The 16,880-nt window shown below is 41.0% G+C and overlaps 1 protein-coding gene across 7 annotated transcripts in view; it reads right to left on the bottom strand.

Annotated features, from left to right (window-relative positions):
• ccser1 (coiled-coil serine-rich protein 1) overlaps window positions 1–16,880 on the bottom strand; it is a 117,134-nt gene that overhangs the window by 58,075 nt on the left and 42,179 nt on the right. For 6 of the 7 annotated variants that reach the window (XM_061671860.1, XM_061671861.1, XM_061671862.1 and 3 more), the window contains 2 exons: window positions 10,963–11,040; window positions 6,612–6,692 (listed from right to left, as the gene is read on the bottom strand). In XM_061671860.1, coding sequence (XP_061527844.1) covers window positions 6,612–6,692; window positions 10,963–11,040 — 159 coding nt within the window. Of the gene's footprint in view, window positions 1–4,246; window positions 4,964–6,611; window positions 6,693–10,962; window positions 11,041–16,880 lie in introns of those variants that run through there. The other variant, XM_061671866.1, reaches the window with a different exon arrangement.

Below are 16,880 nucleotides of genomic sequence, written 5' to 3'. Positions count from 1 at the left end.
CGACGGCTACACTTTCTTTTTCTATGTATTATAAGGGTGCCCTGTGGCAGCATGCTGCCGCTCACAGTTCAGACTTGGTACTATGACAGATGACTGGTTTGGGGGATGAGACTCTAGATTTTCAGTGGAGAGTACACCGCACAGTACACCGCACATTGTTAGAGCTGTATGCAGAGACTTGATTTTCTCCTCATCGTATGTGGTCGCTCACGTTTTGAAAATCGATTAAGATGTTTAAAAGTAGTATGTTTGTATCCCGCTTTAGCTAGAGGCGCATGTGTTCTGCCATTACTGTTGGACTGTAAGAGTCATGTACATGACTTTTGTTTTCACAAATTACCTTTTACACGGAAAGGTCAGTATCGTTGACAAAAATTATACGTCTGCAATTTCAGCCTCGAAAACACTGTTGTCCCATAAACAAACAACCAAAATTACCTCATTTTTATCTGTAGTTTACACTGCTCGTCGTAGAGTGGTACATCAAACATTTGAATGCACGTGAAATTTGGCTTAAATGTCTTTACTAGACCTCACTTCCACCCGAATCAAATGATCAATTGTGTGTGTTTTGATTTTTAAAGGTTTTTCCTGAAGAATTCTTTTGTCCATCACTTGTGATTGCTTTTCGTGGACAAAGGAGGTGTCGTGCGTTTGAGTCAATCTGTCAGCGATGCAGACAGGACCAGACAGCGAGTGCTATGATAACTTCTCACGCTAGCTGCTAGATGCTTGTCACTTGTGTGTTGTTCTCTCCATACTTGTGTGGGTTTTCTCCAGGTACTCTGGCTTTATTCCACATTCCCAAAACTTGCATTATGGTTCATTGAAGAATGGTTGTTTATCTATTTGTCGTGCGATTGACTGGCAAGAAGTACACGTTGTACCCCGCCTCTTGCCTAAAGACAGCTGGGATTGGTTCCAGCTCCAGTGGCTAGATGGACCAAGTCGTAGTGGGATGCTATACCTCCACAAGAGGCCGAATCAGTAGAAATAGCTGTCCCACTTGTAGACACTTTCTGCTGCAGGCCAACAGTGAACCGCGGTAGCTAACCTAAATAGCTGCATTATCTTCCGACACACTCTCACAAGCATGGTCAAAAAAGGACGAAAAGGGTGACGTTGAGTTGGGGGGAGGCTCAAATCAGGCCGCACATGCTGCAAGCCACTGCTGAGTCGAGTCACCTGCGCTTACTACCCTACCTTGCTAGCGGGCAGCCAGCTGCTCTTCTAATTAAGAGCCCATCCACTCAAGAGGGGAGCGGGAGAGGCTGAGCATATGGAGGCCTCCATAGCAACTCTAGGTACTGGCCTTAGAATAGATCACAAAGCTGTAACGCTTGAGCGCGGGCCAGACTTCCTCAATTTGGATGCAACGTTAAAAGGAAGCTGAGGTCACTGTGGACCTTGGCAGGAGGGGTAAGATTTCTGGGATGTATGTTTTTGTAGCAACGAATGCATGCTACTTAAACAGGGTTCCATTTCTACGGTGGCCCATAACCCGAATTGGTACATTAGTCTGATTGTCACTAACATTTGCTCATGTAGTAGTACAGTAAAGGAAATAGTACACCGACTATTTGTCTGAAAACACTTCTTGGCAGTAAAGATAAAACCATCGAAGGAGAAACTGTATACTGCGGTTACCGCGCGGCAATGTCTTCTAACGCTGCTATTCAAACTAGTTTATTACGTGTAATCTCAAAACCTCATATCGGGATCGTTATAAATTGTCGACACCTTATACACATTCACATATGTGCCAATAAATGTATTAAATACATTAAACCTGCAATTAGCGATGAGATTTGGGAGTTGCGCCAGATAAAACTACGAAATGCAAGTATACTGAAGTTGAAGGAAATCAGAGTTCTTGTTGCCAGATGTTTGATCAAGCTCTAGGGTTGTGCAGTTGAGGTATTAAGTTTTGTGTTTTATAGCGAGTCATGCTGCGATGCTCAGACCACATGCAGAGACAAAAACTCTAAATCTTCACAGCGATGCCAATTTCTCTACTATACGTGGTTAAAATTCGGTAGCAACTGAACTGAATTTACTTGGAAATCATCAAAATGTCCCCCAAAAGGCCACTTTAAAAAAAATTGTAGACTTCCTGTGTAATTTCAGTCATGGGTTCTTGAGACTTTTTTGTGGGTCTACTCATAATAAACACACCTAACCAATTTTGTGCTGCCAAGTCAAACTGGATTTGAATTGACTGAATTAAAAAAAATAGTAATAAAAATATTGGGGGGGTGATACATACATTATTTGGAGTCACAACTACCAGGTGTAAATTATTACGAAACGAAGCAATTCTAAGAAGGCCTTTCCAATGCACGCTTGGATACAAAAGAATGCATTAGAATGGTCTCGACTTCTGACAGCGCTAATGATTATCTTATACCTGCTGAGAAAATAAAATTGCCACTTAGAAACGCATATAAAAATCGTTTCTGTGCTCACAGATTGAATCTCGTCACGTCAGGAAGTCGTTCTCAAGGCACTCCTGGCATGTATTAAATCAGGATGTGAGCATTAATTAAATTAATTAAAAATGGATTAGAAGAGATGCAAAAACCTAAAGGAACTGAATATTTCACGATCTAGGAGAGGGTTTCCTGAACCTTTTTAGTAGGAGACCACCGGACCCAACTTGCCAAAGGGGACATTTTATGAAATGTATATTTTAATAATGTTTATATTTGTATTTTTTGTAGACAATACTTGGCTCTGGAATGCCTACCCACCCATTTAGGGGGAAATTAAACAACCAATTGAATCTTTTGTTAGCTGCCCATTTTCACAAATGTATTTGTCTGAGAGTGAGTAACTGTGACATCACAATTTGGCTAAATTACATAACCCCGCCACCAGACTTAAATTTCTCCCTATGATTTGGCAGCTACGCCGGATGAATAGCTGCCATTTCCAAGCGGAGCCAGGCTACAAGGAAGCACGATCATGTCAAATCTAAAAAGGTAAGCAGCGTGTGTGTTAGCACAGATTATCATTAGCAGTGTTATCGGAGTTAGCTTCTGATAAGCAGCAGATACTCAACTGTCCACATGGGGGAATGTGGTATTCGTGTTTGGCCATGTGTCCACTACATGCACAGATCAGCAAAACTAATTGATAATCATCATTTGGCGGCTTGGTAATGAAGCAGGGATCTTGTTCGATGCGTGTCACACATCTGAGAGACACAAAAATGAGCAGGGACGCATAAAGAAAGATCAATCAGCATCTGAGGACGCAATGCAATGGATTAGTATTCCGGCGTGGTGCTGGAAACCCAGCGTATGAATTTTTTCAGGGCTCTAGAGTGAGGCTATAAAATAAAAGATAGATTTTCCACCCGTACACCCAGCCATTTGAGGAAGAAAAAAATATTTCCACGACTTGAAAGCATATGAAACCCATCTGGTCTCTAAACCAATCAGAGTAGTGAAGGGAAGGGTGGGAGCGGCGGCGTTTAAAGAAAGGCTGCCGACTTTTGAAAAGTAGTACAAATCTTGATTCGAAACAGGTTGCTTTGATCTCCTTGTTGTGCTGTTATTAATGTTGCTATACTTTGCACTTTTTCTTAACCAACTGGAAACTTGATTGGCAGAATATTGCCTGTAAGGCATTAATGTGTGTAATCTGTTAACCTGTGCCAAATGTGTGTTTGTTTGTTCAAGTGCAATTTTTGTGAACAGAGCCTGAGTGTTTTTTTTTTGTTTTTTTAAATTTAGCTAATATTATTTATTGTTACACATTACAATGCCAATGTTCAATATATTCAAGTTAATCGTTCTTAAAAAGGGTGTACTTGAATTATTATGCTGTAATATCACTATATTAGTGGCATAAGAAATCAACGATACTATTGTTTGTCGTGATAGTTTTGGGGAAATATATCACCCTTAACACAATTTTATTAAAAAACATATTGAGAGAGAGAGAGCGCAATGGATAACACAAAAATATTGTACAAACAAGTTTAAAAAAATAGAGTAACAACTGTAATAAACATTTGCAATGTAGCGCGACTGCCAAGCAAGAATCCTGATAAAATGAAGGATTACTGAAGCTGTATTCCGTGATGATACGTTGCAGGGACTTATTGTTCCAGGGCTGGGACTCACTGTTTTCAGACGTGCATCCTGGGACTTCAAGTGTAAAATGATATATGTGAAGTGCTGCATACACAAGGGAAAATACAAGTGAATCAATATGAGTGCTCGCTTTTTTCTTCGCACTCGAGGCTAGATCCGGGTCATCGTCGTAAGGACAGCTGTGCTCTCCATTGGCCCAGAAGAAGGCGGGAAGAGTAGTGTGTCATTTGCATGAGACAATACCACCCCTGCAAAATCTAGATTTCCACCAGTGTTACAAGTGGATATAAAGTCTGCTTTAATTCTAGATCCTTTGCTATGCTGACTGAAGAATGTTAGAGCTTTTAATAAAACACCTGTGAATTTTTTTAAATGTTTGAAATTGTAAAAAACAAAAAGATGCAATAGACGTACAGCACAACAGGCCTGAATTAAAAAAACCCTGATAAAATCTCCACAAGATAAAATGTGTCAAAAGCTAAGAAATGAAGCTATAACAAACAAGTAGCTCAACTAAATGGATTCTGTGTTAATAGCATTTCTGTGCTTATGATCGAATTCCGCCATGAGGCATGACAACACACATAACACAATGATGACTGAATGCTACAGTCTGTGGCATAAATTCAACTTATTCCAATTAAGTTACTTTGACGTTTTTCAAGACATTATTGACTTTGCCATACACCCACTAATGGCTGCGGCACAAAACGCACACACACTCAATTGAAGGACACAAATGGGCGACGACAAACAGAGACAACATATTCGGCGTATTTCGCACAAAGCCTCACTTTTTTGCTCGCTTGAGCCGACAGAAGCAACGAGGATTCAATAGGGTGAGGCCATTGCTGACTGCATTACTGGAAAAGCATTAGTGGGAGTGAGTGTGACGTGCCAAATGAGTGTAATAAAAGTCTGAAATGCTGAGAAAGAAAATAGATAAATATGTATTTAAAAAAACAAAACAAAAATAACAACAAAAGACAGGCGAAAATGATGGAAATGCAGGGCTGGAAATACACACAAACATAACACAGACATTTTGTGTCATCTACAATCAACACGGCGATCTCTAAATTATACAAATTATTTGATCCCCTGAATTTCTTGGTTGGAAAGTCAAACCTTTAGCTCCCTCTACGGGTTTCCTATTGTGTTTAATTCTGCAAACTGACTTTGTGACCTGAAACGTCCCGGTTGCAAGGATTTTAGGTTGGTTAAACTTCATATTTGTATTGCTGACAGATTAACAAGTTCCTCTCGGGTACTTACATATTCAGCATGGGCTCAATAATATTTCCCTCACGGTATCGTCTGGATACAACTCGATATATGTCTTAACGGCGTGGTTATAAAGCCAATCAGCCAATCAACTCAGGCTAATCAGGCTGCAGGTATGCGAACCATCTGTAGTGTCTAAACTGAGAGGCGCATGTTGTTCAACGGTAAATGCACGCACGGTAGTCCACCTTAACGTTCTCTTTAAACCAGAAGCTTTAATGACAATGCATGATTCAAAATCAATCCGTTCAGGTTTATTGTTTAACACGCACGGTCTACATGCGCCAGTTAAGGAATGTTTTTATAGTTCTGCGGGAGTAATAGGAAGACAATGTCAGCCTACTCTAAATTCTCTAAGTTAGAAAACACACACGGGGCCATCTGTCATCTCCATCTGTAGCACCTGAAGCTCAACACAGTGGCGCTGTGCTTGCATTGGACAACATTAACTGGTAGAGCAGTCACCACAGCTCGTTTCATTATGGTACTTCATGTCGCACTTTGACAGCATGTAAACATGGTGGAGGCAAAAGAAAGTCAAATGTACTACTGCAGATGTCGTTGCTTGCTGGACAGCAAGATCTTTTTTCAGTTGTTTCAGTGGCATTATAGGGTGAGATGATGTTTATGATGTTACTGGCCTGTGCTTGTCACTTGTATTTATAATGTCAAAAAGTAACTTGTAAGCTAAGCGGTTCATAGTCAGCAAAGTTTTATTAGTTTGGGCTGTGAAACAAATGCTTCGAAATATAGTTTATCTCAATGGCAAATTTTGCTGCATATGCTATAGCTAAATCAGCGACGTGTCCTATTTTCAAAGCAACTGTTGCAGTCGTTATGTATTTCCCGTATCTTTTGGCAGTGTAACCGTTTCTGAAAGAGAGAGTGACCCTAACACATCGGCCCTGTTTCCAGCACAGAGAGGCATTCATTACATCGACTGCGCTCCCATAATGTCAGCTGGTGGTGAAGCCAAGGAGGCCATGTCAACTAAGGCAGGTAAAACGTAGTGCACACTATCCTCCGTGCTGAGCATTGCGGAAATTAAAGACTTGGAGGTAGGCAGCGGACAATCTTATGAATGTCACACCATTTTCAGGACGGAGTATATGATGGATTAGAGCTTGAAAAGATGCTCTTAAGGAGAAGGGAAGGAAAGTACACCGAGGGAAGAGACTGAGGCTAAAACAGGTTCTGGGGAAGATTTTTAGTGGAGCGTTTGCTTACCTCTGGCCCCATGTGCTCCGTCTGTGTTGCGCGGTCGCTTACGTGGCCGTCTTTCATCTTTACGGCGGCTTTGGCACTCTCCTGCATGCACAACACACACACACACACACACACACACACACACACAAAGTCAACCGTGTCCCCAAAAAAAAAAAATCAAATAGAACAAATTAGAAACAAGCACATGCTCACAGCAACCTTCAACGTGCATTCTTCCTTTCCTGTTTACACAGAAAAGTCATTTAAATAAAAAGGTAATGTGAATGTCCTTCTTGGAGATAAGGATTTTGAGATATTTCACCATTTTCACTTTTACCGTGACCACACAAACTTGGTGGCCATTTTATGTGCTTGGCAATATTTTTAGAAGGCTACAAGTTTGCACATTCCTTGGAATTCTGCAGCATTTACCCCAGGAGCCTTTCTTTTTACGAACATGAAAACAAATCATTGTGACATGCCCGGTCCTGCATTCATCAAGCCTTTGGAGAACAGAATGGGCTTCAATTCATTAACCTTAATTGGAATCATCAAGCGGATTAGGAATGCCGAGATGTGTTAAGATTTCAATATCAGTTTCTGGGCGTTCCTTGAAACAGATGGCTCCCTTTTCCCATCTGGGAAAGAATGGGTCTTAAGTCAAATTAACTAGAAAGTTAAACACTGAGGGCATTTGAACCCTGTTGCTAACCAAAACAGTAGCACCTAATGAGGCGCATAAACAGTCTTTCAGATGGATTAAAGTATGGAGTCTTTCCGCATATTGTAAAAACACACGTAAACACTCTCTCAGCAGAATTAGTGTGTATCCTTACTACATGTTGTATACGAGTTGCACAGTGTTAAAGATGATCTGGGGGTCCACCGGTCCATGAAAGTACCAAAACCAGGTCTAGCCCGCTTCCTCGCAGAGTGAGCAAGCAGATAGACAAGCTCCGTGGACATGTGGGGTGGATCAGACGTATTTCATTCATGTGAACAGCAGACAACGAATCCTCTGAATCCTTTTAGAAAGCACTTCATTGAACGGTGGGTACACACTGGACTGGGAGCCATTCAATCAAAGGGCATATACAGACAAACAGTCATTCACACCCACATTCAAACCCATGTCATAAATTCATGGCAGGTCAACAGGCCTCGCTCCGCATGCGAATAGTGGGGGTTTATTGTATAGGAGATTGTCCTCATCCAATTCAACAAATTTAAGCACAGAGTTTAGGAGTTTTAAAAATGTCTCACTACCCAGACGAAAACCAAGCCAGTATTTTCAACAGCTCTACATCGTGGGCTGAAGTAAAGTCCTTTCAGCAAAATGCATCAGTGAGGAAGAGCAGAAAAGCAGTTAAAAGTGACAGCTAGTGATGGCCAGCCTGTGAGCAGGTCCTTGTAGGAGATAATTAATAGGTTTCCACTGGCAGATTTACGGACGCAGGCGGGTGGAGCTTTGGCTACTAGTTGCCCTTTCCTTCAAATTGCCGCACTTAAACTTGGCAGCGGCAGGCAAGGTTTCCCTACTCGCTTTCTCGCCACCCGGCATACGAGGTACACACCGGCTCACTTGAAATGCACGCCTCTGTCAATTTAATAAAATGAAATGTAGCCCTGATACGCGGTTTGACAAGTACGCCGGGTATACTTTATATAGCTTCTGAAGGAACACTGAATATAAACGGTGAGAAGAGATGGAACATGCAAGTCAGAGATATTACAAGACACCTGACATACGTAGGAGTATTCATATGTGAAAAGATGCAGGTTTTCTGCCCCCCCCCCCCCCCCCCTTTGTCGCTGTTCTCCTAAACAGAGAATTTGTCAAAGTCGAGCAGGCAATTTTCCACCACCTGAGGCAGTATCTGCGCTCCAACAGAGGCAGGATGCTGACTGAGTGTAAAGATATTTCACAAAAGCAGGACCAGGGTGTGAGGAATCTACTAAAACTGTAGTCGGAAGGAGGCGTACATGAGTGGGGAGGCCGTTATTTGTACGCATGTTTTGAATAATCAATGAGTCAAAAGCCTATTGGCTGAGTTGTGATTGGAACCCAGAACCCCCCGAGCTAAACTAATCTCTATAATCCCACCGTGCTGCCTTTTTTGGACCAATTTATCCATTTTGTATAGTGCTCTTCATTACGGTCATGGGTGAGCCAGAGCCTATCCCAACTGACTTCAGGAGAGTTGTGGGGTGCACCTACGACTGATCACCGGTCAATCGCAGGGCACACATCGACAAGTATTCATGATCACATTCTCACACATGGACAAATTATAGTCCTCAATAAACCTAACTTCTATATTTTTGGAATGAGCGGGGAAGCCAGAAAACGCAAGAGAAAAAAAACATTAACAGAGCTTTTGGTGCCATCTGGTGGCATCTTGGTGCCACGCACCCATGCTGAAGGGAGGGGAGAAGCTTCATTTAGTCACACTTGTTACCGTTTTTAATTTCTGATGGTAAAAGGTTTGAGTTTGTCACACATGATTACTAAATGGGGGATTGCCTCTATTAGAGGGAATGCGGTAGCCAAGTCCATCATGTTCTTTGCTATTTATTATTTGGTTAGTTATTAAAGTATTAACACACTCACTGTACGACCTGTAACCAAAGTAAAAGCTCCATGTCGGAACAGGTGGGGGGTGCGCATATGAGTGCTGAGTACAGCTTGATGAGAAAGAGAAGATGAGACATCATTAGATTCAAAAGGCAGCTGAACGACAAGAACGCAGACAAGATTGAGACGCATGCCAGACAGCAAATCAGAGACTGATGCCAAATGAGACTCAAGTCAGTGGATGGTGACTGGCATCTTTCATTACCCGCCGACGTAGGACACCTGCACATTATCCTGCTGAGGCCCGGCATCTTGTCCACATTATGCCGCTTCGATAGAGCAGGTGACAAATGACGGACAAACAATGACAACAATAATGTGGCAAGCACCACTTGAAGGGGGCATATTGTGGAAAATTGACTTTTTAATTGCTGGTATAAATAGAGTTGGGTCTCTGGAGTGCCTGCCCACCCATCAAGTGTGCAATTAAACAACCAAGTGCAGCCTTCACGTGTAATTTATTTTTTTTTGGTCATTGCTCTCTCTTTTCCCAACTCTCCCGGGTCGTATTGCCATTGGCTCAGTTGTGTCCAGTCGCTCAATTGCATGTAACAACGCCGGCCACTCAAAACAGACTAATTTCAGTAAGACAAGAAATGAGGTGTGTGAAGTGTAATATAACCCTTGGGGTATTTTGACAAAAGCATCTCTTAGGCATGTTATTAAAATCTGGGAACTGTTTTAAAATGTGAAAAAAATGAATAATACATGTCCATAATGTTGCATTTTAAGAAAAAAATGAATGGCCCGTGGGCCTGTTCTAAAAATAGCTCACCCATGATCGGACAATTTCCTAGGAATGTTGTAGAAGTGATTGTTTGAAAATGTAAACACTTGCAGACATTCATAGAAATAAAGGGTTGCATATTTATTATCTGTTTCCTACCTTGTTAAATCATTGCTGGTACTTATTGTGAGAAATCATTAACATGATCAGTGTTTTCACAAAGATGGATATCGTTGATTATTAATAATTAAAGGTAATTTGAGAAAATCTGTAATTTCAGAAGTGTGTATCAAACTCGTAGCGCCTTGCATTAATCAGAATCTAAGTTGTTGTCAGTTTCAAAAATGTTTTTGACCCCTTGCACTACATGGACTGGAGTACATTTTTTTATTTTTAAAAAAGGGGCTATAAAAATTCCCAAGATCAACGCTTCATAGCCAATTATTCCTTGATTCGTACACATTAAAACAGATTGAAAACATTGTCATTGCTTTAATTATTTAGTTCAAAAGTTGCTAAAAGTGTACCACTGGTAGACTTTTTTAAATGTTTCATAGTCTGATGCTGCTCATCCATTAAAAACTCTTCTCTTAGTAGTGGAAGCCACACATGACATGATAGCTGCTCATCTGCAGATGGTGTGGCGCTGTTTGTTTGTAACGTGCTATTACGTAATGAAGTGAAACGACAAGAAACAAAGCAGTCGTGTGTCTCCCCAGAACATAAAAATTGACACAGGAAATGTGCAACACGCACAGATCTGCCGCATTACAGATAGTTAAGAAATTGAATGACGTATCCAGCAACTAATTGGGGATGGGGTCCATTAGAAAGATAGTCACTATTTGACAAGTAAGAAACTAATGTGAATTATACATTACATTTGCTTAACAGCGCTGTCCCCCATGATCATCTAAATCAAAAGTGATGGATACATAGCTGTTCTGTCTCCATGAAAGATTATAAATTTATACTAATCACGTCAGCGGCGTGTGCAAACGTGTTCATACCAGTTCACTCCTCAGTCGGAATATTAGTTCGTCTTTCTCCTTTAGTTGCTGCAGCAACGCTTCCTCTCTGCTCCAGTCCTGAACACAAGAAACAAGACGCAATGTTGCACATTATGTCGCTGAGCACTGCAGTCATCTGTCTTATGAAGCCGAATATTTTGGTCCCGTTTGGTTTTTTTCATGGTTAAAAAGTTGAAAAGAATTCCCCTAGGTTAGGTCTTCCTCTGTTAGGGTACAAAATTGATTGGTAAACACACACTGACAATCATTTCATTTTTTTATATTATGTGTCTAGGACAGCGGTGTTCAGAGCTTTCGTAGATCAGTTGACGGCATTACCAAAAAGCTTGTCATCATTTGACCGCCGAGTGGCAAAGGATCTCAGGCAACATGCTGGCTTATTGAAAGGTTTCAGATGATGAGGAAACCTGAGCGAGCCGTAAATCAAAAGATTCACAGGGGGGGTTGCGAAAAATGCTACACACGGTGAGATTGGGACAAAGGAAGGGATAAAAGGGGGGAAGAATGTTTTGAGAAGTTTGAGAAACGTCCACAGGCGCACAGGTAACCATTATTTCTTCAAAAGAGAAAAATGGATGGGGGAAAAGTGAGTAAAAATACACAGGAAGGGGGACAAGAAAGGATAGATGGAGGGCGGGAGAAGACCTACAGGGTCTGAGGCCGATCATCATGGAATCTAAGGAATCCATGGGGAGTCATCCATCTGAATGGACAGCCAGGAAGGTCAAGGATATAGCTTCAACATTGCACCTCTAATCAGCCTCACAGAGCATGAATGTCTTTTCTTCTATCACAATTCGGGGATACACGAGCGCTAAATTAATATGTGCCACACACAAGATGCGTGGTTCAGCTTTGATCTAGTGGATTGCAGTTTTGTGCTTTTTAAGAAACTACTGCACCTGAGGAAGAATATCCTATAAGATACAGAAGGCATGTGACCAACGAGCAGTTTAGCGTCCCCCCCCCCACACACACACACACACAGTTATTAAAATTATGCTAAAAACTGCAAACTCACACTTTGGGGGCTAAATTTTCCCAAAATTCTTCGTGTTGACATTGAGCTAATATTTGGGGCTTACGCCCACGACACCGACCAAAACACGATTTTTCACCAAGACGAGTGAAATATATGGTGAGCTTTTGCCAATGGGGAAGCCTTTAAAAAACATGTTTTGTTGACTTTGTAATCAGAATATCTAAATGAAACTGTTTACTATGAAACAATATACAACATCGGTTTGTACAAAGAAGCATCAACATGCTTTTTAACTCACCCATCAGGTGATATTCAGGATAATTTTTCTGTGCTCCATTGAATGGCAAAAGTGGAGCATGAGAATATATTGCTAAAATAATATGATTGGAGCAGCCTTAGCTGGGGGCTAAATGGGGAAGAAATCTGATCAGAATCAGCATAGTACAGCCACTTAATGTGATTTTGTGCCGCGGTTGAAGGCACTCCATGCTCGCAATCAGCGGCCTGCTGAAGAGGCCGTGGCGATGAATTGCATTCCTCAGGTTAGGAAAAATGATTCCATTTATTCACATTCTTTTGGAGTTACACACTGGCAGTTAGAAATCAAGCTATTACTGCATACTGCAGTGTTTCTTTTGATATGTTAAGCCACTTAACGGCTGCTTGAAACTTTATTTGCGAATATATTATAACTTGATCCTGCATGAATAACTTACCTGCGATTTGTGGCTGACTTGTTGCTATTTACGATGGACTTTTAAAAATATTGGCTAATATAATGGAACCAGCACTATAAATATGTATTATGTGTACAGGTGATGGTTCAGTTAATAGTTGAACATTCCTACTGTTCTGTGTTGATACACAGTCATCCAGTTAATGACAGGTTGGTATGCACGATGGTCATCCAACCAGCCGCGCAACAACCCAATCGTAACCACCCTTGTGGGTCACGCGCAACATTTAGACCTGACGAAGCCTTTTTTGTAGTGAATCATAGTCAACTAATAAGAAAAGTCCAGTTGCCTTTGTGGCGTTCAAAAGAGTCAAGTAAAGCGGGAAGTTAACACTTATATAATCAAACTAAAATAAAGTAAACCCACTCGCCGATTGAAGACACCTGACGGAAACATAACAGAAAGCAAATAGTTTGTTGGAAAGCTTCGCTGGTAAATTCATGCTAGGAATTAGATAGCATACTTTCAGCTAGTAAGTTTCATGTCTGCACATATAATTAAAAAAAAAAAAAAAAACATCCCAAACTCACGCAACAAAAAAGAACCAGGAAGACAGTGGCTCATCGTGCTCAGCTGGCCGGCTATGAGTGTTCCTCAGTCGGCGAGGGGAGCACGACGAGCCGCTGAACGAACGAGGATGGGGCCTGCGTCCCGCTCGCCTGAGAGTGCCAACGTCACGCGATTTGCTGCTGGTTTGAGGTTGCATATTTTGGAATTAAGTCTTCTATGAGGTCACACATCATGATGGTCAAAAGGTTTTGAGGCATATTTTGTCCAGAAAATTGTACCACTCGAGGTGTTTCACTTTGGATTATAGCTGGATAATGAAAAAGAAGGTGCACAATGTCAGATATTGGTCGTTGAATTTGATCACAAAGTAAAAACATGTCGAACAATGCAGAACTACTGAATTGTGTTGGTTTTCTATTAACAAGAACAAGTCTCGGTGTGTTTCATTCCCCAGTCTTCATCTTTTGAGTCTATAATTGAAGAAGTTGCTGTAATGAATAATTGAGATGCAAAAGGCTTTTTCACATTTCATTATTATCTCGCTTCATTCCATTCCAGCAGCTCATATTATGCATGCAAAAACTGAGCAAAAACAAACCATAAATTCTTGTCTAACACACAGTTGTTATTATGTGGCTAGAATAAAAGTTTCGATTCATCTATCCATTTCCTATAGCGCTTGTCCCCTTTCCCATCTTATCTTGGATGATTGGCGGGGGACACCGTGGAGTGGTTGCCAGCCAAACGCAGGGCACATATAGACAACAAACCATTCACACTCACATTCACAATTATGAACAATACTTCAGTGAACCTAACATGTATGTTTTTGGGATGTGGGAGAAGCCTGAGTGCCCGGAGAAAACCCACGCAAGCACGAGGACAACATGCTAACGCCACACAAGAAAGCCGGAAGAGAGATCTGAACCGCAAACCTCAGAACTGTGAGGCAGTGTTATCATCCATCCATCCTTCCATTCATTTTCTGAGCCGCTTTTCCTCACTAGGGTCGCGGGCGTGCTGGCCGCTATCATCGTGCAGGAGGCGGGATACACCCTGAACTGGTTGCCAGCCAATCGCAAGGCACAAACAAACAAACAAACAAACAACCATTCGCAGTCACATTCACACCTACCAATTTAAAGTCGTCAATTAACCTAACATGCATGTTTTTGGGATGTGGGAGGAAACCAGAGTGCCCGGAGAAAACCCACCCGGCGAGAACATGCAAACTCCACTCAGGCGGGGCCGGGGATTGAACCCCGGTCTTCATAACTTTGAGGTAGACGCTCTAACCAGTCGTACACCGTGCCGCCCAGTGTTGATCAGTATTACTTTATTATTATTTTTATGACTTTTTTATGACTTAATATTACTATGTAATTATTTCTAATTTAGCACTGAATTGTTGCAATATTGTGTTAAACTCTTTTGCAGCATTTCAGTTCAGCGGATTTTTGGGGCGTCACGAAAACCAAGCCCAAGTTAGCATTTGGGTTTTCTGGTTATGAGTCGACACTGCTCTGTTTGCTAGTCGCTAGCTTGCTAGCCCACTAGCTTGGTAGTCTGCTGACAGGCTTTGGCGTCATCCAATAAGTCACCACCTCACTTGGTTTTGTGCCGTGTGCAGGTCCACAAAACAGGGACACTTCAAGGAAAATTGTTTATTAAACACTTGAGCACAAGCTGTACGAACCTAGCGCATTCACCGGACACGCCCACAGTGTCCAACTCCTGGGAGAAGGTTTATTCTTCACAATTTTGGGCCCTATTTTATATATTTGGCGTTTTTTTTTTTTTTTATTATTCATTCAAATTTGGCAGGCTTGTTAACAACCGTCTTCTCTGTGGTGTTTCAAATTTATAAGACATTTTATTTTCCCTTTACAGGGACTTTAAAGCATGCAGACTGGTTTTGACTAAAGGATTATTTTTTATATTGTATTTAATTGTTATTTTTGTCTGTTTGTATACAATACAATACTGTTGATTGCTATTTTTCTTATTAAATTTAATATGCTGGTTTCTTTCGGGGAGGGGTTGGGGCTGGAACTGATTAATGGAATTTCCATTCTTTTCAATTTGAGAGTTGATTTGAGTTACGAGCGTGGTCACAGAAATAATTAAACTTGTATGTCACGGTACAATTTTATGCATACATACCTTTATGCAATTATGACATAGGTGTACTCATGAAACATGCCTCATCTGTCTCTTCAATAGGGAGGAGGCATTCATACGTGAGGGTTACGTTCTATATTATATATTACTCATTTCACATTTTGCACCAAGTGACATGGTGATGAATGCCTCTCTATAAAAATAAGTTCCCCTGTGTGCCTTGAAACGAGGGCTGAATGTACACAAATGTCATTTACCTTGCCTGCGCTGTCCTGGAACGCGCCTCTGAATACACATGATGAACGGCCGCTCTTTAACACACTAAAATGCCGGAACTAGGACAAAAAAAAAAAAAACTAAACTAGGGCGTTGTGTGACACTGCGGCCTCTCAGGTGGCTCGCTGAGATTATTTTTACTCCTACATAGACATTTTCTAGAGTGCCAGGACAAATTCTCCTCTTCTCACCCCTCCGCTGAGCGATCCTCCTCAAACTTTACTCTACGATCTCTTCCATTTGTTTGAGTTGTTTAAAACTATGTCCTGTTCTCTGCTTTTCACACTAATTAATCGCACCTACTCACGCTCAATCCATAAAATGAATGACCGACAACTATTCACACAGTTTATGATGCTCCTTCAATCGGTCCCTGGATGCATGCAGTATATTTTGGGCGCGCTATATTAATGGCTAACATTTGTCCATCCAGGTCTATGATGTCGATAGTCATCCAATGGGAACAAGAATGGCAGCGGTAAAGCCAAACACTCTACGTACTGGTTATTACTGTTACCTAGGGTCGGGCAATATGGCCTTAAAATAATATCTGATATTTTTCCTCACAAAAACCTACTTTCAGACTTGAATTTTTTTTTTTTTATCCTTCGCTTATAGAAAAAAACAAGTGACAATGAAATTTTAAAAAAACAATTGTTTGGGGGTTTTGTTACTTTATTTCTCGAGTCAAACGTTTGCAACATGTCGATAAATTTGCAACGTAAAAATGGCCAGGTGCATGCTTTTTCTGGACACCTTCAGATTTTTTTAAGACATGAAAAGTGTAAGCCCGGGTTTTTAAAAATCTTCTGGAATTTAATCGCCCCCATTTTACAAATTGGCTTGATTTCACAACAGACGTTGGTATGGTTTTGTGTCGTTTGTGTTCAGTATACACTAAATGTTGTTAACGATTGTTTAGTTTAACCTTTATATACTTCATTTTGCATTGCTGCATAGGCAATCTAAGTTTCATTGTACATGTTACAATGACAGTAAAGCTATTCTATTCTAGTCCAATTTCGGATCAATAATGTTCTCTCTCTATGGCCATGATATGATTCACGAGTGTAGTGAGATTAGGCAGCTGTGTAGTTGCTCGAGGGTCTACTTATAGATCATAGATTGATTTGATTAATTGATTGAATTCTTTATTTCGAACCTGTGAAAGTAACATGTAAAGAACAACAACAAAACAAACTAAAATAAAATAAATTCACATTATAGCATCACCAGTTAATTATTGGTCATAACCAGAGGCACAGATTTGT

The sequence above is a fragment of the Phycodurus eques genome, chromosome 3 (genome assembly GCF_024500275.1).
Source record: "Phycodurus eques isolate BA_2022a chromosome 3, UOR_Pequ_1.1, whole genome shotgun sequence".
NCBI classification, from domain to species: Eukaryota; Metazoa; Chordata; class Actinopteri; order Syngnathiformes; family Syngnathidae; genus Phycodurus; species Phycodurus eques.
The sequence above is the reverse complement of the archived record's forward strand: the minus strand, read 5'-3'. Positions and strand labels throughout refer to the sequence as shown.